Source organism: Chlamydomonas reinhardtii, chromosome 13 (genome assembly GCF_000002595.2).
Source record: "Chlamydomonas reinhardtii strain CC-503 cw92 mt+ chromosome 13, whole genome shotgun sequence".
Classification (NCBI taxonomy): domain Eukaryota; kingdom Viridiplantae; phylum Chlorophyta; class Chlorophyceae; order Chlamydomonadales; family Chlamydomonadaceae; genus Chlamydomonas; species Chlamydomonas reinhardtii.
Genome location: NC_057016.1, coordinates 3,759,606 through 3,784,071, shown reverse-complemented (window position 1 = coordinate 3,784,071; position 24,466 = coordinate 3,759,606). Strand labels below are relative to the sequence as shown.

The following is a 24,466-nucleotide window of genomic DNA, read 5'->3' as shown; positions in this document are numbered from 1 at the left end:
ACTTTATGGTGCCCGGAAACAACGAAAAGAGACAGATGACCAGCTCCAGGTGGGGCGAGCAGGATCGAGCGGGACCAGTTCAGTACATGTGTCGCGCGCATTGAAAGGCCGCGCTGCGCTACCAGGAGCAGCGAGCTGACGGAGTTTCCTCTGATACAGGCTATGATGAATCGAATAGCCTTTCTCGCGCAAGAGGAGCTGCGCCTAGACCGCGACATAGAAGCCGCTCGCCGCAAAGCAGCGGAAGCGTTGGCACGGCAGGCAACGCGGGACCAGGAAATTGCGGCAACTGCCAAGGACGTGCTCGCGGTGATGCCAACAGCCCCAGCGCCCAAGCTGCGGCCACATACGGGTGGGGGGGGGCACAGGCACAGGGGGGTCTGCAGCAGGGGGCTAGCCACCTGCGTGCGGACTTACGTACTCCCAGCCGCGTTTGCGCCGTGACTGCCTGTGTCGTTGACCTGCTTGCACGCACACACGCGCACACACCCACACATACTCTCTCTCTCTCACACACACACACACACATACTTACACACGCACACATACACACACACTGTCTTTGCGCTTTGCTTTCCATGTGCTCGTTAACACACGCACACCGCAGGCCGTTCTGCGCTCCTGGCCTCTCTGTCGGAAGGCTCGGGCGGTGCCGCCGCCGCGGCAGCCACCAGCTTGCGCTCCTCCGTAGTTGCCCAGAGCTCTTCCAAAAGCCTGGGCGATGGTGCAGCAGGGGCACATGGTACAGCAGGCGCAGGGACCACGGAGCGGCGAGGATCGGGGGCAGCGGCGGGAACCAGCGGGCGGGCGTCATTAGAGGGCCCCGGCGCAGGGGCTGCAGGGGCGGGGGCGCATGGCATGCCGCCGCGCGCCCCCAGCGCCTCTCGCGGGAGACCTCCGGTGCCAGTGGGTCGCGCGGCCGACAAACTGAACAAGCTGCCACCCGGTACGTAGCGGCGGAGTGGTGGGGTGCGGTCATGCGGTGGTGGTGGGGTGATGTGGTCGGCGCCATTGGCAAGGGGCTGGTACATGTGGGAGGGCAAACAAGCGTCCACCGGTTGCAGCAGGGGCTGGGAAGGCGTTGGCATGGCGCCAGGCAGGCCTTGCACACAGACCACTGACTTTCAAGTACACATACCCCGCGATGGCTAAGCAAGTCGCTTCCGCACCTCCTCCCACGTCCTCTTCCTTCAGTGGCGCCGCCAGGCAGCACCTCCCTGCGCTCAGCCTCGCCGGGCGCCGCCGGGCGCCCACCCAGCGCCGCCCGCCCCGGCACCGCCTCGCGCCGCGGCACGTCCTCCTCCCCCGCCTCCGCCGCCGCCTCGCCGCCCACCTCCGCCCCCGGCGGACCCCTGCTGCGGCGGCCCTCCTCCTCTGGCTCCACGGGTTCAGGGCCACGGGGTGCAGCGACGGCAGCCTCAGCGTCAGTAGCAGGGGCAGGGGCAGGAGGGCCGGTCGTGTCAGCAGCACCAGCGCGCGGCTCCTCTGCGGAAGCGGATCCGGACCTCGTGCTGGGAGCCGGCGCCGGCGGCGGCTCGCGCGCCAGCGGGCTGCAGCATCTACCCGGGACATCAGGGCACGGGCAGGGGCACGGGCAGGAGTGGGAGGGTGGTGATCTGGGCGCAGGCGGCGCCTGGGCGGCGGGCAACGGCGGCGGCCGGAATGCCATGGCGGTCATTCACGGCGGCGCGGGCGGCGAGGGCGCGCACGGAGCGGAGCTGGATGCGGAGGTCATTGAGGAGCTGGCGCACGGGCACGGGCACGGATCAGCAGCGGGAGGAGCAGGGGCGGGCGGTGCCGGGCCGTCCGGGCTTCAGGAGTTCGCCACGGAGTCGGGGCGGCGTGTGGTGCAGGTCAAGGGCTCCAGCCGCAAGGGCGACGGTGGGTATGGGAGGTCGGCAGGTTGGGGCGCGCGGGTTTTGGGCCGCGTGTGCTCGTTGTGAAGCTGGGGATGTGCTCTGGGTCCCTTGCGCGGGGAGGGAATGGACGCATTGTGTCATGTGGTGGGCACGGACGTGGGCGCTGCCGTTACTACCAAGAGTTGCAGTGAAAGCGGCTTGCGGCCGAGCGACCTGCCCTAGCTAACTGCTACCTGCCGCCAATACGCTTCCGCTCCTGCAATGCACAGGGGGCGTCGTGTCCGCCGCGGGCGTGGGCTGGGGCATGGGCGGGCGGCCGGGAGCCGCCGGCGCCACCACCATTGCTCCCAGGGAAGCCAAAGCACTGCAGGCTGAGCTGGCAAAGAAGCAGTCGATCTGGAAGGTTCGGAGGACCTTTGGTCTGGATCCCACGCCCATGTCAGACCGAACCGCACAGGTGGAGGAGCTGGGTGCCGGAGCCTGGCAATAGCGTGGCGTGGTGCTATGGATGCAGTCATGCAGGGGCATGGCAGTAGCAAGGGGGCATGGTTGCATGGCAGTAGCGGAGAGCGGCTGTGAATGCAGAGTGGTTGCAGGGCGGTTGCAGCGCAGTCTCAAAAGTTGTGGTCGTTTGACTTTGATGGACTGCCGTCGGGCTTGGCGTAGGTAGGAGCACCAGCAGAGTAGGGCGGGAAGGCAGCTTGGGCAGAGGCAGGAACAGGCAGGAGTGAGTGAGGGAATAGCTGGCACGTATAGGGTTGGCGCGGGAGTGTACCAGTGCGCACGCAGCCGTGCAATTCACAGTACCGTTTGACAAACGATGTAGGTCATACGCTTTGGTGTATAACTGATGGCTCCAAACCTAATGCCTAAAATACATTGAGACGGCGGCGACGCGGCGCTGGGAAGCGAGAAGGTATTGGAGCCGGCCGTGGCTGACGGGGCAGCTGCCGGCAGCAGCTGGCCGGAAACGGAAGAGTTTAGCGTGGGCGGAGGCGAGGCGTCGCAGTGACCGGTAGCGACTGACCTAGATTTACACTGACGTGGGTGTGAGGGAAGGGCATTGGCACACCACATGCCCCCACTCCGCCTCCTGGCGACCTTGGTATGTCGTTCATTTGCGCCTGCGTGCGAATTATTCATCCATATGCACTAGTAGGCCTACAGTGCTCCTCGCGCGATGCGAGGTGCGGGTTGGGCAACAGGAAGTCAGCTGGCGCGTGCACCAGTTGATGACCAGCACTTTGGCAGTCGGTATTCAACCTGTGTATGTAAGGCTGGAGTCGTGGAGTGCAAGTCGCACAGGCTGGGAGCCTGGGAGTTGTCTGCTTGCCTCCGCAGCGTTGTCACTGCATGATTACACTTCCCACAGACGTGGGTGCCGGGTTGACCGGTTGCACCGCCTGCACCCCCCACACGGCGCCGGTATGGACCGTTTCCTGCCGATCAGCCCCCGCCCGCGGCGAACATGCTGAGCCACAGCGCCGTTGGGAACATCTATGGTCAGGGGTTCTGAAGTTACCGATTTTACGGAGACGGGATGCGTTGTACGGTAAATACCAGCCCAAACTAAACCAAAAACAAAGAAAACGAGCGGAGCACAGGCAGAGGCGTTAGTTGCAAGCGATAATACTTATATGGGATGGGGGCCGAGGCGTCGTGGAGCGCGTGGAGCAGCAGGGCGAGCGGCGCCGCGCCGGCAGCAGGGCGAGCGGCGCCGCGCCGGCGATGAATGTCGCCGCCGGGGGGCTGAGCGGGCAAGATCGCGCATCTGGCCTTTGTTCTGCTTGCACGTACATACGTCGCCTATTCAGCTGTGCACAACATCTACGCCATGGCACCTCCCTGACACCGCATACCCAGCCTTTGATGATCGCACATGTGGTGCCGTTGCCGAATTCGTGCCTGCTCGCGCCAAAACTCGCCCCAAACCTCCCGCCCCTGTAAGTGCAGGCGTGCAGCCCATCATCTCTCCTCGGTAGCATTGCATGGTCTCTGTGTGCTTGCACACTTGAATTTTCCCTTTTGTAACGTCGCAAGATAACTAACAACAACAAAGTGCACTGTGCAAAGCACACAGCATAACTCCTTACGCGCAACTGCAGTCGATTGCCTCACACGCCAGAACACGTACAGCATACTCGTCTGACGGACTCTCAAGACGCAAGCATGGCCTCTGCCTTCCGCCCCTCTACCGCCGGCTCTGGCTCGGCCTCCTCCTCCTCTTCTGCCGCTGCCGCCGCCGCCTTTGCCGCCGCCTCCGCCGCGGCACGCGCAGCTGCGGCCGCCTCCACTTCCGGCACCTGCATTCGACACGGGTGATCAAAAGCATTGAAGACGACAACAGCAACAATCGCAACAGCTGCAAATATATCGCCTGGTTCCATCGCACCTTGGTTTTGGGTGCGGTGGGCATGGCCATTTTATCTTCATCCACCACCACCTCCTCAAGAGCCGCCAGCTCAGCCTCCACCTGTTTAGAGAGCACAAGGGAAGGGAACACACGGGAATGCAAATGCGGTGCGACGCACGTGTGAATGTGTGGAGCATGCGGAAGGAGATTTGCACAACTGAATGCGCGGGCTGCGGCTGTAAGCACGAGATCACGCGATGCCTAATGAACGCGCGCTGGTCGCTATGGCTTCCGGTCCTCCTCCTCCTCAGCCCGACCCCACCGCGACCTCCCACCGCCACCCCCACCAACCCCAACCCCATTCCTACCCCATGAACTCCCCTAATCCCCATCCCCACTCCACCTCCGCGTCCTCTGTGTCGCTGAGCTGCTGCCCCAGCAGCGCGCTGAGCTCCTCCTGGTAGGCCTTGGCCTCCGCCGTGTCGTCCAGCAGGCGCTGCACGTCCTCCAGCCTCACCTAGCGGGTCATGGACATGATTATTTATGAATCATGCAAAAAATGAAGTAAAAAGAGAAGTCGTGGCAGAGGAAGGGAAGGGGGAGGGGTGGCAGTGGCCCGTGGGGTGGCAGGGATGAGAGCTAGCGGCATGGTTGGATGGTGGTTGCGGCGATGCTCCAGGATGCGTCCATGCTCGGCGACCCAACATGATGCAACTGGGCTGCAACCAGAAAGCACACGGACCCTACACATGCTCATGGGTGCGTGCCCCTGCGTGCTTCCCACAACCCCATGGCCCCCACCCCACTCTCTGCGACGCGCGCCACCAACCCACCCCACCTGCGCCTGCAGCTGCTTCAGGGCGTCGTTGCTCTGCTGCAGCGCGCCGAACACCACCGTCTGCTTCTTGGTGGTCTCGATGTTGGACAGCTGCGCAGGTGCGGTGCAGGGCAGCCAGGGGGTTGGGCAGCAGTGTGAATGACGTGTGCGTGTGGCGCCCGTCCCTCTTCATTGCCATGAGTCCCACTGCGTGCTTGGTGATGGCAGGTTGTGGCCTACAGCTACCTAGCCCAACTCGGACCTGCTTGGCCATCCGTGGCTGGCTATGGCCTTCCTCGGCCCCCCTCACCCCTCCTCATCCCTCCACACCCCTCCTCCTGTAGACGGCAGGTCCTGGTTAGCCCCCGCTTCCATCGCCCCTGAAGCCCCACCCGCAACCTGCTCCCCAGTAGGCCCTGTCCCATGTCTGCCCAACAGCCTCTTGTAATCTCTTACCGCACCACCACCCTGCCCAGCTCCTCCTGAATCTGTCAGGCCCTGGCCTGGACTCCCAAACTCCTTCCGGCTGCACCCAGGCCACCCACCATCTCCTCCACATTGATGATGAGTGTGTGCAGCCCCGCCAGCTGCTTCTCACTCAGCTTCTTCTTGCGCAGCGCCAGCAGCGCCCGGTCGCGCCGGCCCTCCGCCGCCAGCTGCCGGGCCACCTCCGCATGCCGCTCCAGCCGGGCGTTGATCTGGGTTGGTTGAGTTGGGTTGAACCTAGTTGTGAGAACCGTTTGTGTCCGTTGGATTCAAGGTGCGTGTCATGTGTGCACGGCACGTTTCGGGTGTTGGGTTTGGGGGCGCGGTTGTGGCAGGTGGCGGTGGGAATGTGCGGGGGAGTCGCAGGAGGGGCATACCGTACGGGGAGTGTCCTGGAATCTAGACCCATCGCGCACGATCTACAGCCTGGCCCCAGGCGCAGCCCCTGCCCCTGCCCGGGGCGGCATAACCCCGGCTCTGATTCCCCCGCCGCAGCCCCACCAGTTTCTCCTGGTCCTCCAACTTCTTGCGCTGCGTCTTCAGTGACAGCACTGCGCGGTCAGCATCCGTAATCTCGGGCCTGTGGAATTGTGCCATTGGTGAGCGGATTAGCTGAAGTGAGCCCTTTTGACCCACAGGCCATGGGCCCACATGCTGGTGGGACCAAGCCACGGTGGGACCACGCCACAGTGCATTGTTTTACCCCTCCCCCAGTGTTACTTCAACCGTGGCACCACCTACTAAGCCAATCGCACGCTTTCAGCTCGCACCCTTTGCTCTTCTTGGAGCTTTTGCTGTAGTAACCACCCATCCTGGTGCGCGCGTGGTGTGGGTGTGATGGCAAGCCCTAGACTCAATTGGACAGTGCTGGGCAGTCTGTGCTTATCAAGATGGTACGCTAGGTCCACTAGAACGACTATTTAAGGTTTGTCTGCGCGACGAGGCGTGTTCATGACGAAGCGATTGCGTTGCACTGCAACGAAGAGTGCGTGTTTGCGTGCAATGCAATGATACGCAAATATGGGACCTCGTATAACTTTTGACTACCGGCATGGCGAAGGAATGCCGGTTATGAACTGTCATCAGAGTTTCGGGCCCATGAAATGTTCTTCCACTCTCCCCAGGATAGGACACATGTAGACAAATCCCTGCCATCATGTCATCGAATGCACAACACATAACATTAATAGCACGAAGTGGCGGTATGAATAAGATCCATTGCAGTATGCCCGCGCAAAGCGAGTAGGCATTGGCGCGCCCAGCTACAATCATGAGTCTGTTTCCAATCATCGGAGGAGCTGGTGGCGATGGAACCGGGGGGAGGCAGCAGCCGTGGTCGGAGGCATCCCGGGGACCGGGGGCCCAGGATGGCCCTGCTGCGTGGCTCAGCAACAACTCCAGCTTCCAGCCAGCCTCTGCGGACGTGCTACAGCCTCAGGCCCCTTACGGCAACTATGCCACCCAGGCCGAGTTTCTGCGCGCCGCGGAGCGCTACCTAGACAGCAGCAGCGACGAGGACGAGGCGGGGGCCGGCGAGCGGGAGGGGCGTGGCAAGGGGGCGGCAGGGGCGGAGAGGCACGGGCCCGATGGCCCAGGTGGTGCTGCTGTGGCTGCTGCAGCCGCTGTGAAAGGCGTAGAGTACCGTGACCGGCGGCGAGGGGGGCGCGGCAGTGATTCCGAAGACGGGGACAGGGGCGCGCGGCGGTCAAAGAAGCGGAAGCACAAACGCTCCTCACGCTCCCGCTCGCGGTCGCGCTCACGGGACCGCAAGTCGCGGCGCAAGCGGCGTCGGAGACGCGGCAGCAGCAGCGACAGCGGCCGAGGCAGTAGCGGCAGTAGCAGCAGTGACAGCGAAGACGAGCGCCGGCGCCGGCGTGAGAAGGAGCGCGCGCGGGAGCGGGACAAGATTCTGCGGCTTGAACGCGCGGCGGCCGCCGCCGGCATGGCGCCGCGCGACGCGGCGGCGCTAGCCGCCGGCGCCGCCGCCGCTGGCGGCGGCCGCAAGCCGCCGCTGCGCGGCGGCGGTGGCGGGCCGCAGCCCGGGGACACCTACTTTGACACTCGCGGCGATCTGCAAAACCTTGTGTACGAATGCCTGTACGGCACTGACGTGGCGTCGTACTATCGCGTGGATCCAATGGGGCTGGCGCGCGGGTCTCGCGCCCGCCGGCGGATGCCGGGCCAGGTGATGGCGGCGGCGGCGGCACACGGGGGCCAGCCACGCTTCCGGTCATCAATGTACGACACAGAGGACGAAGAGCTCGCGGAAGACGAAAAGGCGCGCGCGGCGGCGCTGGCGGCGCGGTACTTTGGCGCGCGAGCAGCGGCGGTTGAGCGCAGCCGGAGGCTGCCGCGGCTGCATCTGGCGGAGGCGCCCGTGCTGCCTGGCGCCGCCGACAGCCGGCGGCGTGGCGGCGCCGGCGCCGGCGCCGTTGGCTCTGCCGCCGCCGCTGCTGGCCGTGCAGCGCAGCCGCGCGGCTGGCTGCTGTCCAAGCTGGAGCTCGGCGCCGCCAGTGGCGGCGGCGGCGCAGCGGCTGGTGGCGGCGGCGGCGCCGAAGGCTACCTGCAGCAGAGCCGCATGGCGGTGCCGCTGCCGGCGTTCCTGCCGCTCCGTGACGGTGCTGCCGAAGCTGCCGCCGCGGCGACGGCGCAGGAGGCTGGGCTTGGTCAGCGGTGGCTGCCGGCGGAAGTGGCGGCGTCGCTGGCAGCGGCGGCGGCGGGCGGGGAGTCTTCCGAGGAGTGGGTGTTGCGGCGAACCCGGGAGTACAACACAGCAGTGCGGGAGGCGCCGGGGGATGTGGCGGTACGTTGGGGTTGGAGTTGATCTGTTTGGATGGGAAAATTGTCTTGCGGTTGAATTCAAGCGCAACTGCTGCTGCCGCTGAAGTGCCCATGCCCTCGCCCCCCCTGTGCCATGCCCCTTGTTCCAGCCCCCGCTCCCATTCCCTGCCTCGCCACTGACTATGGTTCTGACCCTGCTACTGCCCCTCCTGCCCCCGCTCCCTCTGCTACTTCCCCCTGCTGCTGCAGCTGTGGCTTCGCTTTGCGGCGTTTCAGGATGTGACGGCGCGGCTATTGACGCGTCGGGCGGGCGAGGTGGCGGGCGCGGCGGCGGAGAAGAAAGTGGCCATCCTGCAGGTGTGTGCTGGGGAGAGAGTATGTGTGTGTGCGCGCGCATCAGGCGACAAGGGGAGGGATCAATGCTGTGCGTGCTTGCGGGTGGTCATGAAGTCGGGCGCGGCCGAGGGACGTAGATTTACATGCATGCACGCTCTCAGCCTGCAGGCGTGGCGCGTGCACTGTACACATTGCTTCGCCTCTCTCCCTCTGTACTGCATGCACGCTGCCCGCATCGGGGCCACTCCCTCACGCGGCCAAACACGCGCCTCGTTACTACCGCATTGCCGCACTGTTTTGTGTGTTCGTGCCACAGCGGGCCCTGGACGCCCACCCCGGCCACCCCGCGCTGCTGCGGGCGCTCATGGGCTGCAGCGAGCCGCTGCTGGAGCCGGAGGCGCTGCTGGACCGGTGAGGTGCCGGCGGTTGGTCGGGCGGTTGGTTGGGTGCTTGTGCACAGCAGCTGGCAGGCACGCGGCCGCACTGGCCGGCTGGGGGGTGCCGGTAGGGCCCAAGGCTGATCCTGTGTTTGTGTTTCCCGCTGCTGTCAGGTGGGAGCGGCTGCTGCGGCGAGTGCCGGGCGAGCCGGCGCTGTGGCGTGACTACCTGGCGCGGCGCCGGGCGGCCTTTGCGTCGGCGCGACTGCCGGGGCTGCAGGTGGGCACCGCGTGCGTGCTTGGGCGTGCGCGCGTGCGCAGGTTCAGGGGCGCAGCCGCATGTGTGATGCCCAAGCCGTTCTGTCTCCTGCCTCCGTGGCAAGTCAGCAGCGCAGTATCCCACCTCCTCCTCATGGCAATGTGCAGTGTCATCTGTGGCAAATGGATCAACCCGCACGAGCCCTCAGCCCGCTTTCTTAACGCCGTTGTTGCCCACCCGCCTGCCCACAGTCGGCCTACTGCAACGCCCTGCACTCGCTCGCCTCGGAGCGCGCCGCAGCAGCCCGCCAGGCCGCGGCCGCGGACGCCGCCGCCGAGGCCGGCGAGCGGGCGCGGCTGCGGCGGAGCTGCGCGCAGCTGGACGCCGCCGCCTCGGGGCTGCTGCTGGAGCTGACGTGTCTGGAGCTGGGTGCGGGCGCGGACGAGGCGGCGGTGGCGCGGCTGCAGGCGGCGATTGAGTTCCACGTCTTCGCGCCGGCGGTGAGTCTGCTTTTGGAGGCTGCTTGGATGTTCCTGGTGGGCTTCGTTTTCTCCGAAGTGTTTCGAGGATTGTATTGTGGCGGCCATCGCTGTGTGGCCCCCTGGCAGCTCGCTCTTCACTGTGTGCATACGTTGTTACCGTACGGTATCTTGCGTGTTGCCTTGCAGAGCCTGGACCGGCCGGGTGGGACGACGGCGGGCGCGTTTGGCGCCGGCGGCGCCGGCGGGCGGCTGAGCGCCGGCGTGCTGTTGCGCCTCTTTGACAACTTCTGGCAGGGCGGTGCGCCGCGAGCGGGCGAGGAGGGCGCGGCAGGCTGGGTGCGTTGGTGAGTGGCGCGGCGTAGTGTGGCGTGGCGCGGCGTGGCGTGGCGTGGCGTGGCCCCCCTAAGGGATGTGTGGATGATGAGTGCGTCAAGGGCCCCAGAGTGTCCGCGAAAGTGCGGGTTCCGCTCTGTCAAGCCTGGCGACGGCCTGGGTCAAAAAGCCGCCGGCTGCCTGGCTACGTGCGTGCGCAAAGTAGCAAGGTGTTGAATGTACCCTTGCACGGGATCCCACCGGCTCTGCGGCCTACAATCGCTGGCACATTCACCCTACCTGTATGGTAGCAGCCACTCTGCTTTGTGTGTCCGTGTCTGTGTCTGTGTCTGTGTCAGGGGCGCATTGCCTGCGTGCTGAGTCGTCACTACCGTGGCCCTGCAGGTACCGGCGGGAGACGGAGGCGCTCTGGGTGGCGCGGCCGGGCGACTCGCTGCCAGCCGCCGTGCGGGAGAAGCAGGCCCTGGGCCCGGGCGCAGGGGGCGGCGAACACGACGAGGAGGGCGCTGGCGTGGCAGGAGGAGGGGCGGGTGGTGGAGGCGGCGGCGATGGTGGCGGCAACAGCTGGAGTGGGTGGATGGAGCTGCCGCCGCTGCCGCCGCACCTGCGGCCGCAGCCGGGACAGGAGTCGGCGGCGCCGGCCGGGGCAGGGGCAGGGGCAGGGGCTGCAAACGGAGGCGAGGCAGCTGCAAATGAGGGCGAGCAGGAGGCGGAGGTAAAAGCGCAAGCGGATGACGATGACGAGGAGGAGGAAGAGGACGAGGAGGCTGCACAGGCGGAGGACGTGCAGGTGAGCCCCGCCTGGTGCCTGGCCGGCAGCTGCTACGATTGAATCGCTGAGGCCTAGCGATGCGCACTCCTTGGGTTTTGCCTTGCAAGCCGCGGACAAGTTGTTAGCGCAACCTGTTTGCTTGCATTGCATTACGCTGCCACGCCAGGTCAAGCCACGCCAGGCGCGCACATCCACATGTGCATCGCATCGCACCGCACCGCAGCCACTGTCGGTCGTGCTTTCTTCCCTTCTGCTCTCCAACACACATGCACCCCATCCCTGTCTCCTCGCAGCTGAGTGAGGAGGAGCTGCTGGCGCAGCTGGGCCTCAAGCTGGATGCGCAGCTGGAGGAGATGAGCAAGCAGGTCGGGAAGGAAGTGTGTGTGTGTGTGTGTGGCGGGGGGGGGGCGAGGCGGGGGGTTCGGTGGACAAGGATGAAATGGAGGGCGTGGAGCGCAGCAGGTAGATGTAGCACTGTCAGGAGCCTCCCGGCCCTGTGGCCCCCAGACCTCCCAAATCTGTGGTTGGTCAGCAGGACCGCACCAACTGCACACAAGTCGAAGGGGCCCTCAGTCGAAGAGGACCTCTCTTTATCTCACGACATCCGCTGCTTCAATGCAGGGAGTGCCGCCGGCCATCCTCTCCCGCTGGCTGCGCACAGAGGCGGACCGGGCGGCGCGTGACTGGGCGCCGTTGCGGCCGCCGGACCACCACCGCTCCGGCAGGTCACCGGACCAGGATGCTCGCGATCCGGGATCGGACCCCGATCCGGATCCGCACCGGGTGGTGCTGCTGGACGACATCCGGGACGGCATCTTCCCGCTGGAGGATCCGGAGCTCAAGCGGGATCTGGTCCTGGCCGGTCTGGCGCTTCTGGGCGCGCCCCTGGGCCCCAGTTCCAGCGCGCTTGGATCCGGATTTGGATTCGGATCCGAATCCGGATCGGGCGTCGCAGGGCCGCTGGGCGGAGCCAGCAGCGTGGGCTGCTGCTCGCTGTCGTACCTGCGGCTGCTGCCGCCAGACGCGGCGGTAGCGGCCTGCCGCCGCGTGATGCCGCTGCCGCTGCTGCCAACATCGCACGCCGAGTTCTCCCAACAGCACCAGTCCCTGCAGCAACAGCAGCTGCAACAGGCCTGGTACCTTGCGGATGAGTCCAGGCGCGCCTTCGTGTCTCGCTTGCTCCGGCTGCTCATTGACGAGGCGTCGGCCGCCGCCGCCGCCGCCGCTACAGCTCCTGTCGCCGCCGGCAGCAGCGGCGCCGCCGTTCTGGTGTCCGCACTGCCCCAGCTGTGCCTGGCTTACCTCCTGATCGAAACCGCAGAGCCCGCCGCTACAGCCGCCGCCGGCGCCGGCGCCGCCGCCGCTACAGCCAGTGCTGCCACACCGCATGGGCCGATGGGGCCGAACCTGGAGCGTGCGCGGGCTGCTGCTCGCGGCTTCCTGTCCTCGCCTGGCCGGCGCAACAGCCTCGCAATGCTGATGGCGCTGGCGGCGCTGGAGGACGCCGCCGGCGGCGCCAAGGCAGCGCGCCGTATTCGGGACGCCGCCCTGGCGGCCGCGGGGCCGCCGGTGTCGCCACCAGGCGCCGCCGCCGCCGCGGCGGCGCTGCCGGACTGCGAGCTTGCGATGGTGCCGCTAGTGGTGCATCAGTACGCAGAGGCGGAGCGCGCGGCGGCGTCAGCCGCCGCAGCCAGGGCGGTGCAGCTGGCGGCGGCGGAGCCGCAGGGCAAGGCGGCGGCGGCCGCCGCCGCCGCCGCGCTGGAGCACGCGCTGCGTGCGCATCACGTGCTGCGCTGGTTCCTGTCATCACGAGGTCCCAACAGCAGCAGTAGCAGCGGTCATGCAGCCGTAACGGTAACCCCCGCGGCTGCATCGTATCTGCCGTATGCTCCTTTCAAGTCCGGCGGAGCGGCGGTGACGCGGGAGGACCTGGCGGCGGCGCGGCGCGGCTTTGAGGCGCGCATCCCCGGCCTGCTGGCAAAGGTGCGTGATTTGTGAGATGGTGATCGGGCGATACTGGCTATTAGAACTGTGCATTGCTGCAAGATATATGGTTATGCTCCTGCTGCCTTTGCGCTTCGTCTGCTATTTGCTGCGCACCTGTACTATGCCCTTTCATTGCTGCCATGCTCATAACGTGTGGTGGCTTGGGCTGCAACCTCTTTCTGCTGCAACCTTTCTGCTGCAACCTTTCTGCTGCAACCTTTCTGCTGCAACTTTCTTTCTGCTGCAACCTGTTTGCAGGGTGGCGCCCTGGACCACGCGGCCGCCTCCACCCTCTACCTGGGCGGCCTGTTTGAAGCCCTCACCGGGCGGCTGTTCCCCGGCGCGGCCTCCTCTGGCCCTGGCGGCGGGCTGGCGGCGGCGCTGACCATCTACAAGCACGCAACGGCGGCGGTGCCGCTGGCGGCGCGGCGCGGCAGCGGTATACATGAGGCGCTGGCTGTTGCGTTTGGTGGTCTGGTGGTCTCGGAGCTGGAGGCGGCGGCGGGCTGGTCTGGTGGCGGCGGCGGCGGCGGCGGTGCAGGCGGCGCAACGGCGGTGCAGCCGGGCCGGGCGCGGACGCTATTGCTGCAGGTGGGGCGGCGGGCTGCGCTTCCAGTATGTGCCTCCTGATTTGCTACATGTCGCACTCCATTCCCATCTTCTCCTGTCTCGGTCACACAAAGTCTCATTGCGATGCTCGCACTGCTCGCTCTCACTGGCTCTTGCCTCCCAGCTTCTGTCGCAATGGCGCTGCTGCTCAATCCACCTTTGGCCCCTGCCCACCTCCGCCGCTACCCCATGCCCGTGCACAGGCTCTGGAGCTATACCCCACCAACCCCGAGCTGCCCGCGCTACTGCTGCGCCTTGCCGCGCTGGCCCGCAGCCGCTGCCGCCTGCGCACCGACCTGGCCACAGCCGCCGACTGCCTCCGCCGCGCCGCCGCTGGCACCCTGGACGCGCTGGCTGCTTCCACGGAGGCGGCGGCGCGAGTGGCGGCGGCGGGCGGTCCTGCAGGAAGTGGCGATGCGGGTGCGGATGCGGAGTTCCTGGCGGGGCCGGACGGCGGCGCCGCCGCTGCCGCGGCGGCGGTCATATGGTGGGCGCAGCTGGCTTCCGAGAGCTACAGCGCCACCTCTTCCATGGCGGCGGCTGGCGGCGGCGACGCCGGCAGTAGCATCGGCAGTAGCATCGGCGCCGGCAGTCGCCTCGGTGCTACCGCCGCGGCGGCCGACGCGCGGCTGTTGCGCCTGCTGGAGCGGGCGGCGGCGGCGCGGCACCTGGCACACGTGGCCCCGGTGTGGGTTGCCTACCTAGGCCACGAGGCGGCGGCGGGGCGCGGCGCCGCCGCCAAGCGCGTGTTCCTGCGGGGTGTGCGCGAGGTGCCGCTGGCCAAGGCGCTGTGGCTGCAGGGACTGGCGCTGCTGGGCACAGCGGAGGGCGCCGCCGCTACAGCTGCTGCTGCAACTGCCGGCGCTGGCGGCGGCGGGGCTGCTGCCGCTGCTGCGGCTGGGTCTGCGGCGGCGGCGGCGACTGGCGGAAGCGGAAGCGCTGGAAAGCAGGAGCAGCAGGGTATGGGACAGGGGCAGCAGCCGCTGCAGCTGCAGCCGCTGCAGCTGCAGCCGCTGCTGGGCAGTCGGGAGGTGGGTGAGCTTCTGGGGGTGGCGGGCGACAAGGGGCTGCGGCTGCGCACGGACGTGTACGAGGTGATGCTGGAGCACCTGGCGGAGCAGTAGCAGCAGCAGCAGTAGCAGTACCAGCATTAGGGGCAAAAGTGATGGCAGCTGCAGTTACAGTAGCAATCTGGTCAGGGAAGTACCGTAGTGGTAGCAAATTGGTAATAGGTGCAGGACTGGTAAGCACGGAGGGCATTGGAGTAAGGTTTGCGTCAGTGAAAGGAGTCCGGGTAGGTGTGGTGGAAGAGTTATCAGGAGAACGTACCGCATTGAAGACTTGGGGGAGTGGTTGTTGCAATTCTGGCTGCAGGCGGAGGCGGCATAAACTCTTTGGGATGCAGACGTGTGGGCCTGTTGGGGCAGAACCAAGAGTGCAAGAGGAATGCAAAGACTGAGCTCATTTCGAGAATTCCAGGCTTACATAACCAGGCATGCCAGTACCTAGGTGTGATATTGAAATGCGTAGATGCGAATGCGAATGCGATAACTTATTGCAGCCTGTCGAAGGGCAGCGCAACGCAGCGCATCACGACCATCATGGTTGTTACTCGACGCACCATTACACTCTGACTCTGTTGTCCTCCGCTGGCAGATAGCCAAATTTATGCGGATGCCCTGCCCGTGGCATGGTCCCGCTAAGTTCGGGTTAAAAACGACGGGTCGACGGCTGAACGATGGATGAGGGGGGGGGCTCCCAACGGCTGCGCGCGGGTATTCGCGCACGTGCAAGGCACGAACACGCAGAGTCAGGACAGGGCTTGCCTCATGTTGCTTCAGTTTAGAGATTAGGGCACATGGTCAGGATGTAACAGGGGAGTGAAGCGGCCTTGACATCAAAACCAGAGCTGACCATCGCGCATTCCGTGCTATGCTTGAATTTTGACGCGACAGCGGTCTGTACATGCACATAGCGCCAACATCACTGATAATTTTGTGATCAGCGATTATACATATCCAAGCACTTTACCCAGGATGCAGTAGACCAGGCGAGCGACCTTCTATTTTCGGGGGTGGTCCCTGCCGCGCCCAGAGCTTTGCGAAGCTTGAAAAGTTGCGTTGACTAATTCTTGCGACAGGATGCAAGCGGCGGGCCTTCGTGGCAAGCGCGGCGGCAAGGCGCAGGCGGACAAAGAAAATCTGCAGCCTGCGACGCAGGTCCAGGCGGGAAGAAAGCAAAAGCGAACCAGTGAAGAGCCCTCTAAGCAGCAAGCTCAGGATGTGGTGCAGACACAGCCGACAAAGAAGCAGCGGGCGACGAGAAAGAGCGCACCAGAGAGCATAGTGCGACCGCACGCCACCGAGGACGCGACGCCGGTCGCGCCTGTCCGGCAGTACAACCTGCGGTCCAGGAGCTCGCTTCCGGCCGCAGGTACTTCACCTTGGGGGCGTTACGGGCTCGGCTAGGGGTTGTCGATGCCCCCCTGCCCAAGCCCCCGTGGCTGAATGCGTTCATTTTCTTTGCATGCGCAGGTGCTCGCTTGATTGACAGCTCGCTGCCCACTCGTGGCATTCCCAGCTCGGTGCGGCCGCGGGCGGCCGACCAAAAGGCCACGTTCGGCGAGCTGCCCGGCGAGGTGCTCAAGGTGTGACACGCACCTCCAGCGTACCCTTCCTACTCTTCCCTAATTTTGGTGTTCTGTGTGCACGGCTTTCTCGTGGCTTCCTAACCGCTGGCATTCTCCTCCCTCCTCAATACCGTCGATCCCCATATGGCAAACCTAAACGACACGGACCATGCATGCAGGTCATCTGCCAGAAGCTGGACCCTGCCAGCGTGCTGGCGGCACGCTGCGTGGGGCCTGCCCTGCGTGAGGCCTGCAGCGTGGCGGAGGCGGAGCTGCGCATTACGATGCCCATGCAGGTGCGATAGACCTTACCACTTCTTGCGCGTGTTGGGCGAGTGAGACCTGAATGCGGGATGTGCATGGGCCACAAAGCTCCAACACGCTAACCCGTCCGCGAGGCCAGCCGCAACCATGGCGCGATTTTACCGTGCCCATGCACCCATCCCTGTTACGCACGTGTCCGCGCCACGCGCAGGCCATGGAGTGGATCCCGGCGCAGCTCAAGGCGTGGGAGCGGCGCATCCGCGGGCTGGCGCAGCTGCTGGCGGAGGGCCGCATGACGGCGCACAGCCTGGCCCTGCGCATGGAGGGCGCCGAGGCCTGGCGGGTGAGGCTCCAGGATGGCGCATGCGGCGCGCATGTGCTGACAGACCATGGTGCCAATGCATGGGGTCGTCAGCTCTCTCATCAATGCTGTGACTACGTGCTGTCTCATGCCCACAGTCCTACACCTGCGCCCGAGCTCCCCGCGCGCATGCCACGCCCGCAACATGACATGCCCAACCCCCCCCCCCCCCCCACCTCCCTGCCCCGTCTCCTCACCTCCGCCTCCCTGCCCCACCCCACCCCACCTGCCCCTCCCCCCCCCAGGACGCCGAGTACATGCTGCCCGCTCAGGTGGAGGCGGCGGCCGGCAAGCTGATGACGCTGTTCGAGCGGGAGCTGCCGGCGCTGAGGCGCATTGGCGCCTCGCCCATCACCGCCGCAGAGGTCGAGCTGCCCATCACCTTCGAGGTGCGGGGCGGGGCGGGGCGAGGGCGGCGTGAACGGCGTGAGGTCACGTATGTTCCTGCTGCAAATGGCCATGAAGCTTCGGCACTGTGCCGGCAATCTATGTACGGAAGTCAGAACGGATACACCTTCGGAAAGGCTATGATGTTGTCATTTGGCCATGGGCCGCTCTATGTCGTTTGGCCATGGGCCATACAATTTGACTGTCCGTACCATGCCCCATGGCATTGGCTAAAGCTCCAAATTCCTGCCCCATGGCTTATATTGCTGCTGTACGCAAACCAAGCATCCTCCGCAACCCCTGCGCCATCATGCCCGCCGGCCGCAGGTGCTGGCCGGCCTGGCGGCCGCGTTCGGCCCGGCGCTGGACAGCCTGCGCCTGACCAGCCTGGTGCCGGCGCCGCACAACCACGCCGTGCTGCTGGCCGAGGTGCGGCGGGCAGGACCCGCGTGATGTGTATAGCATCGGAGGATACTGCTAGCATGCCGAAATGGGACGAAAAGACACAAGAAAACCGTATCCTGGGCAGGCGATAGACAGGAGTGCCATGCAATATCTTATCCGTCGGGGGTGTTTGTAGTGCGGCCAATGTTGCGTTTCATTATAACGATGATGACAACACGAAATGATACGTATGCCGCCGCTACACCGCGTGTGCCTGGGAACAGGCGCCGGCGTTCCGGCGGCTGCGCAAGCTGGACATCGGCGTGACGGCGTGGGACCAGGTGCAACACCTCAACAGCCTGCGCGAGCTTAAAGACCTCAACATCCGCTACAAGCTATGGTGAGCTGAGCGCAGTTGCAAGAGAAGCGAAAGACGAGAAGCGGAAGGAAAAACACAACAACCCAGGAAAGGACAAACGGCGGCGCCTGCCAATCTTACTGTGTTTTGTGCCGTAGGTGCTGCTAAGCGCTTCGTTTCTCACACACATGCAAACTTAACCGCGTGCACGCCGCAAACAGGAACATTCCGGAGCTGTCATCGCTGAGCTCGCTTCAACAGCTCGAGACGTTCGGGCTGCAGGTGGGCGCACTCACGTTTGCCGGGGCGCCGGGGTGTGGGTGCCCACCGCAGCCGCTCTCTTGATATCAATCAAACATACATAGCACGTCGATTACGCCTCTACGCACGTTGCTGTTGTATTCTGGTGTGGGTCGCTGTACCGGGCAATGCAACTCCAGGTTTACAGGCTCCGTTCCCTTGGTGCCAACCAACCACTGCAATGTTGCCTTATAGCGACTTAATCTAGGTCGGGCTTACTCTCGGCCCTATAGGCTCCTTAGACCATCGCAATGACATGCATGGGGGAAGGGGCAGACCGAATCGCTGAGCCTCCCAAATACGACAGTTGCAAGCATCCCACTCCCAACTGCCCAACCCCGCCAGCATCCTGTACCGCTTGTCCAACCATCTTTGCAACCCCGCCACCGCCCCCACCACCGCCGCTCCCATCTCCCCCACCCTCCAGGTGGAGGACGACCGCGCGCGCTTCCAACTGGACTTCTTGGGCCCGCTGGTCAAGAACCACCAGTCGCTGCGGCACGTCAAGGTGGGTGCGGACTGCGGAGCAGCCGGCAGGTGGCCGGATGCGGACGACTGCCTTTCCACGGCACCCTGCTGACCCTGCTGCGTCATCACCACCACCGCATCCACGACCGCGTCAGCTGACGTGTCCGATGATGAGCTCAGCTCCTCCCAGCTCCCAACCACCACCCTGACGCTTCGCCTTCCCCCCTTTGCTTGCCCGCCTGGTCGCGCAGGCCTCCGTGATCCTGTCTCGCACCGCGGTGGGCGAGGCCACCCCCGCCTCGCTGGAGTTCCTGGAGGGCTGCTCGCTGCACCGCCTGGACCTGGACCTGCGCGTGCCGCAGGTGGGGATGTGGGGGTGCGTGGGGGCGGGGCTGCTGTGTTTGCACCATCCCAGGGGGGGGGGGGTTGCGCAAAGGCGGGCGGCAGGGCGGATGCCCGGCAATGGGGGACCCGGAAGCAGTTACCGTGCGTGGCGCATCAGCGGCCCTTATGCGCCAACTCTACCCCCTTCCTCCGGACGCAGGACGCCGCGCGCAGCGTGCACGCGCACTTCCGCGACCTGCACCGCACACCTTGGTGGTGCAAGGTGAGGGACAAGCTGCGTCCGGCGCGGCTGGACTTGCCACGCGAGCACTTGCGTCCCCCTGACCTCTGCTCTCCCTGTCAGCACAGCACAGCGCCGCACCTCCTCACGTGCCCACATCACACCCTCAGCACCCCATCCCGTCACCACACACCCCCCATCACACCACCTCCGTCACCCCATCACACCAGCCCAACCCCGTCACACCACCTCTTGCAATCCCACCTCCATCACACCCCACCCGCAGCTGAACGTGACCATCCGCGCGGACGCGCTCACGCGCGAGGCCTGCTACGACTCCTCCGCCTCCGCCACAGGGCCCATCCCTGGCCCGCGGCTGGGCTGCGCGCTGGCCGCCGGACCCCTGGACCCCAAGGAGCGGCTGGAGCGCTGGGGCTGCCTCAACCTGCCGGTGGACGAGCACCCCGAGGACGCACTGACGCTGCACCTACGAGGCTACCGGCGGCGGCTGGCGGTGCTGCCCGACCTGAGCGCAGCCAACCTGACGCGCCTGTCGGTGCGTCGCGGGCTCTGCGTGTTTTCGTGTTGTGAATGCCCGCCTCCGTGCGCTGGCAAACCTGCCGCCTGCCTTGGTGTAGGTGCGCCTCCGCTGACGCGTGCTGTCGTCCTTCCCTCACTCCACACAGGTCAGCAACGCCACCCTCAGCGCCGCCGATTTCGCGATGCTGGGCGAGTGCCGCTGCCTGCAGCACCTGTGGCTGCGCTTCTCCTACCTCCCGGACAACGCCGCCGCCGCCACCCCTTCCGGCAGCGGCTCCGGCGCCGGCAGCAACCCAGTGGCCGCCGACCCCGCCACTAGCACCTCGGCCCACTGCCGCGCCATTGTTGCCGCGGCGCAGCAGCCGTGGCCGCTTGACTACATCCCCGGGCGCGCCGCGCGCCGGGCCTCGGACGCGCCGGACGGCCCCGCCGCCGGCACACGCGCGCGCAAGTCGCTGGGGAGCACGGGAGGGCCGGCGGCAGCTGGAGCCGCCGCAGGCGGCGCAGCGGGGGCCGCGGCAGCGGCCCCTGCCCGGCGCCGCAGCAGCAGCGCCGCAGGCGCCGCGTTGGGTGCCGGTGGGCAGGACTGCTCCGAGTCGGTGGCGCCGTACGTGCTGCGGCCGCTGCTGCAGCTGCGCATGCTTGAGAGCCTGGAGGTTGTGGAGGAGCCCGCGCCGCCGCCCGAGCAGCCGGTGCTGCCGTCGCTGCCGCCGGAGCAGCCCCGCGCGCGCGGGCGGCCCCTGCGCGCCGCCGGCTCTGCGGCAGCCCTGCCGCCGCCGCCGTCCTCCGCCGCTGCTGCGGGCAGCTCACGGCAGCAACAGCGGCCAGCTGCAGCGGCGGTGCAGCTGCCACCGTCATTGCCGGCTGCGCAGCAGCCGCAGCGCATGCCGCTCAGTCGGGCCGGTCTGCGCCACTTCTTGTCGCAGCTGAACAAGATGGATGAGTTGCGGGGCACGGGCGGCGCGCTGTCGCTCACGCTGCTGTCCGAAGAGGCGGCCCTGCCCGACTGCCCGTGCGCGGGCCGGCAGTGCCTCAACGGCGAGGGACGGCGCCGGCGCCGGCCGCCGCCGCTGGAGCCTGAGGCAATCGTGGGCCTGCTGTCGGCGGTGGGCTGCTGCCGCGTGGCGCTGGGTGAGCAGGTGGTGACGGGCCCCGACTGGCGCCGCCCCAGCGCCTGGCCGACGATGGAGTAGAGGTGCCGCGGAGCGGCCCATGCTGCGAACGCTCATGGTGGGATGCTGTTGGTGTGGCCCCGGCGGCGAGGAGTGCGCGTGCGGCTGATTGCGGTTGGGGCTGGCCGGGGCTGCGGATGCGGGTGAGCGACAGCCAAGCCTGCAGCTATGGCGGGCATGGCAGCTCAGCCAGCAGCGCTCCTGCGGGTTCAAGGTTGGCTGGATGCCAGCCAGCCTGCATGGTGCAGAGCTGTGTGTGTGTGTGTGTGTGTGTGTGCTTGCGTGTGTGTTTGCGTGTGTGTATTATGTTTGGGACGCGCGTGTGCTTGGTGTGGCTCTGTGTTGGCAAATTACATGGAGCCTGTTTGGTGAGCTTGACTAGGCAAAGTGAACAAGTTGCAGGAGGCAGGCGGGTGACAGTCCTCGCCGGGCGTTTGTTGGGGCAACTGGTTATGGGATAGAGCTCTCATGCTGCGGGGTGCTGCAGTGCGACTAGGTTGTGTTAGCTTTACACCGTGGGTAAATGTGGTAGGTGTAGACAGGTAACGGCTCAGGTGCGTTTTGAACGTGTCGTGCATGTGGCGACCAGCCATGTTCTGGTCCAAGGACGTTTCAGGTTTTGGACGTGTGGTGTGTGCGGGCATCTGACGTGCGGTAGCCAACCCCATGGGGTGACATGGCGTGGTGACAAGTGGCCCCCGGTACAATCTTGCTTGGGCGCGACGGCGGCGGACGTAGGGGTGGCGCTGTAGCAGCTGTGATGGATGACGCAATCGGGCAGGTGGTCTCGGGCCGGCGTAAGCAAGACTGTTTACATCAGTGTTGCTGACCACGCCTGCTGCAACGGTGGAGGACGAACAACGGGCTGTGCGAGAACAGCACGGGCACCATGGCGCGGTGTGTTGGGATCATACCGTGCTACCAACAATCTTGCGCTCAACCTGCAGGTTGCGACTTGTCAAGGGACGGACGGGCGGCTTGAATGTTGGAGGTGATAGGAGCCTCAGCAGTACCGGTAGTATGCTTTGCTTCTGCTTATTACTGCATAACATGCATACTTGAGCCTCGTGGTGCTGCGTTTGGCCCCTAGTTTGCTTGTGGGCCGCCATGCCGTTCTCCTCTGTGTCGGGGCGCGGTGGCCCCATCCCGGGTGAGACCGGATTGCCCACAGAGGGACGGCAACCATTAGATGCAGTTGCTGAGACTGTATGTCACATAAGTTTCAGCCATAAACAGATATTTACGTGTGTGCCCCGCTGACCCGCGCGCGACGCGAGCAGTTGAACAATTGCGACGCCCTCTAGCCACTGGAACCACATTGTAATATTGCTTGATGCAAAGTGATGGCTTCCGTGCAGTCCTTTTCGCCCTCCAGCGGGCTACATTCCATCACTGTTGACAGCCAATTGGCCGCGCAGCACCTGGCAAAAAACAACGATGGGCGCGAGAACGTCTTCCAACGTGTAGCGCCCGGAGAAGCGCTGGGCAGCTCCAACGACCAAGTCGTCGTGGTTAAAAACTCCAGCTGCTCAAAAATAGACCTGCTCATCGCGGACCTGGTGTACCGCGTGGACGAGGATTTAGTGAAGGCTCTCAACACCTTTTTGCTGCACGAGGAGGCGCCATTCGGCGGCTACTACTTCGTCTGGGATGCTGCGCAGGAGCTACAGCGCCTCACCGCCAAGAAGTCCAACAAGGCGGCAGCACTAAAGGGCTTCCTCGGCAGCTTTGCGCAGCAGTACGGCTTCAGCGTCGCGGCGTTTGAGGAGTGGCAGGAAGTCATGTACGCCAAGAACCGCCGGGACCACACGGGCTACCCACTGGAGACGCGGACCGAGGACCTGACCTTCCTCCGCGGCTTGATGGACAAGGCCGACAGCTGCATCCAGCCGTACAAAAACGCCGTGTTCGCGCTTGTGGTGGCAGCGGAGAAGATGAGTCTGAAGTAGAGGCCAAAGGTAGGCGGGGAATGAAGGGGGGGATGGAGGTGGCCAGAAATATAATGGGGGCAATAATCATAAGCAGGTCGCAAAACAACTTCGAGCATCGTGGCAAGTAGGGTGCGAGGGGCAGCATGGCACGCGCATTCCGCCAATATGCGCATGCCGGTAGTCGGCCAAGCCCTTGCTTCCTCACGAGTGGTGCTTGTAGGTAGTTAACGGTGCATGTGTTGAAGGAAGGGGCCCGCCGCGGCACCTTCACAGAAGAAGAACAGACTAGACCTGCCAACCCAGGGAATCCCACTGGTCGGGCCTTTCCGCTGTCCCCGCTCTCTGGTTGGGCCTGTCCCCGCTAGCGCTCTAGGGCCTTTCCGCGCTTTTATACTGTGCTTGCCTTTTTCACGTGTGCAGGGTATGGCCGGCGACGAGGAGGAGGATCAGGGTGCGGCACCTGAGGAGCCGCGCGGGCAGCAGGCGCGGAGGATGCCTGCGGGGATGTATGGAGAAGATCGAGGTAGCGGGCTGGCTGCAAGGATATGTACGGTGTTGAGCCCAGCGTGATGGTAATGAATTGAGGGGCGCGTTCTTACACAATCAAATTCGTGCACATCGCATGCATGTTAAAAGTGCTAGTGTGAACGCAGCAGGAGGGGCTCGCGCCCCATGTCTGGCCCGCTGCGGGCGTCCACAGTTCTGGTACGGTATGCCAGTCATGGCTGGTCTGCCATGCAGGGCACGGCAGGCGAGGTTCGCGTGTAGGGCGGGTGGCCCATTGCATGGTTTTTGGGTGAAGCATGCATGTCGTGGTTAGGTGCCCGAAAGATATGTAGGGTGTTCAGCAGAGCTGGGCGGGGGTCCTCGGGTAGCGAGTGAGTGCGAGTGGGAGCCGTACGTATTGAGTCCTGATGCAGTCGGCCAGGGGTTACTCACGGGTGTAGAAGCATGGCACGGTGCGCCCACACGCTGTGCAAGTGTGCATGGTCGAGTGCTGCATGCTGAATCGAGCGATCAGCAGCGCCGAGTGAGTACTGAGTCAGTGGCTAGAAGCAGAACTAATTGGATGGGCCACAGAAAGGCAAGGGGCCAAGGGCCCCGCGGTCAGACTTCAGCATATAGACTCGCGTTGTTTATCGCACACCACTTTCGTGTTGCATGGCATAACGATGACTTGACACTGTATGCAAGGCAGACCGATAGAAAGTGGCTCCATCTACGGTGTGGGAGTGAGCGAGAGGCTGAGAGTGAGAGCGAAGTCAGGCGGCTGGGCCAGCAATGAGCGGCTTCCCGCGCCCCACCACTGTGGATGTTGCTATGTGGACGATGGCGGTATTAGAGGAGGGGATAGGTCCGGGTTGGGAATGCAGGGACCATCGGTCAGGCGGTCAGGCGGCCAGCCTTCAGACACTAGCAGCCTACTTGACGACAGCCCTGTTAACGTGCGGGACCCACACGGGTACAACTCGAGGGCGGGATTACCAGCCGGGCTCAGCGAGGCATAGGCGAGGCATGCTAGGCTGCCGTGGTGCCCTTCACCAGTTGCGGGCGGTTGTTTGCTGAGGGCTTGCGGGGTGGCTCTAGGTTTTCACCTGGGCTCCGTGTGGCGGTGCTTTTGGTGTTATGGGATGAGTTGGGGCGGCTCCAGTTGCTT

General features: G+C 65.2%; 5 protein-coding genes across 6 annotated transcripts; 4 read left to right on the top strand and 1 right to left on the bottom strand.

Moving 5' to 3' along the window:
• Positions 1 to 28: 28 nt before the first annotated feature.
• Positions 29 to 3,146, top strand: CHLRE_13g589750v5 (uncharacterized protein). The gene is made up of 5 exons (XM_043069737.1): positions 29 to 49; positions 160 to 352; positions 608 to 946; positions 1,195 to 1,881; positions 2,129 to 3,146. The coding sequence occupies exons 2-5, from the start codon at positions 163 to 165 to the stop codon at positions 2,347 to 2,349; spliced, it is 1,437 nt and encodes a 478-aa protein (XP_042917712.1). The 5' UTR covers positions 29 to 49; positions 160 to 162; the 3' UTR covers positions 2,350 to 3,146.
• A 58-nt stretch (positions 3,147 to 3,204) lies between these two features.
• Positions 3,205 to 6,552, bottom strand: CHLRE_13g589700v5 (uncharacterized protein). The gene is made up of 7 exons (XM_001700166.2): positions 6,286 to 6,552; positions 6,017 to 6,095; positions 5,575 to 5,727; positions 5,051 to 5,140; positions 4,616 to 4,729; positions 4,252 to 4,332; positions 3,205 to 4,162 (listed from the first exon to the last, which is right to left on the bottom strand). The coding sequence occupies exons 1-7, from the start codon at positions 6,324 to 6,326 to the stop codon at positions 4,016 to 4,018; spliced, it is 705 nt and encodes a 234-aa protein (XP_001700218.2). The 5' UTR covers positions 6,327 to 6,552; the 3' UTR covers positions 3,205 to 4,015.
• Positions 6,553 to 6,678: 126 nt separating this feature from the next.
• CHLRE_13g589650v5 (uncharacterized protein) lies at positions 6,679 to 15,424 on the top strand. Its single transcript, XM_043069736.1, has 11 exons — positions 6,679 to 8,318; positions 8,546 to 8,653; positions 8,949 to 9,043; positions 9,184 to 9,289; positions 9,520 to 9,768; positions 9,937 to 10,094; positions 10,468 to 10,873; positions 11,149 to 11,220; positions 11,477 to 12,838; positions 13,100 to 13,432; positions 13,654 to 15,424. Exons 1-11 carry the CDS (start codon positions 6,786 to 6,788, stop codon positions 14,572 to 14,574), a joined length of 5,343 nt encoding a protein of 1,780 aa, XP_042917711.1. The 5' UTR covers positions 6,679 to 6,785; the 3' UTR covers positions 14,575 to 15,424.
• Positions 15,425 to 15,488: 64 nt separating this feature from the next.
• Positions 15,489 to 22,214, top strand: CHLRE_13g589600v5 (uncharacterized protein). Its single transcript, XM_043069735.1, has 13 exons — positions 15,489 to 15,883; positions 15,985 to 16,097; positions 16,259 to 16,375; positions 16,555 to 16,686; positions 16,950 to 17,093; positions 17,419 to 17,520; positions 17,760 to 17,875; positions 18,055 to 18,115; positions 18,561 to 18,641; positions 18,853 to 18,963; positions 19,146 to 19,208; positions 19,453 to 19,722; positions 19,853 to 22,214. Exons 1-13 carry the CDS (start codon positions 15,592 to 15,594, stop codon positions 20,897 to 20,899), a joined length of 2,649 nt encoding a protein of 882 aa, XP_042917710.1. The 5' UTR covers positions 15,489 to 15,591; the 3' UTR covers positions 20,900 to 22,214.
• On the top strand, positions 22,122 to 24,024 carry CHLRE_13g589550v5 (uncharacterized protein). 2 transcript variants are annotated; one of them, XM_043069734.1, is made up of 3 exons: positions 22,269 to 22,341; positions 22,404 to 22,836; positions 23,230 to 24,024. In XM_043069734.1, exons 1-2 carry the CDS (start codon positions 22,316 to 22,318, stop codon positions 22,825 to 22,827), a joined length of 450 nt encoding a protein of 149 aa, XP_042917708.1. In that variant the 5' UTR covers positions 22,269 to 22,315; the 3' UTR covers positions 22,828 to 22,836; positions 23,230 to 24,024. The 2 variants fall into 2 exon arrangements, with proteins under 2 accessions (XP_042917709.1, XP_042917708.1); XM_043069733.1 differs by having other exon boundaries at positions 22,122 to 22,836.
• Positions 24,025 to 24,466: the final 442 nt, after the last annotated feature.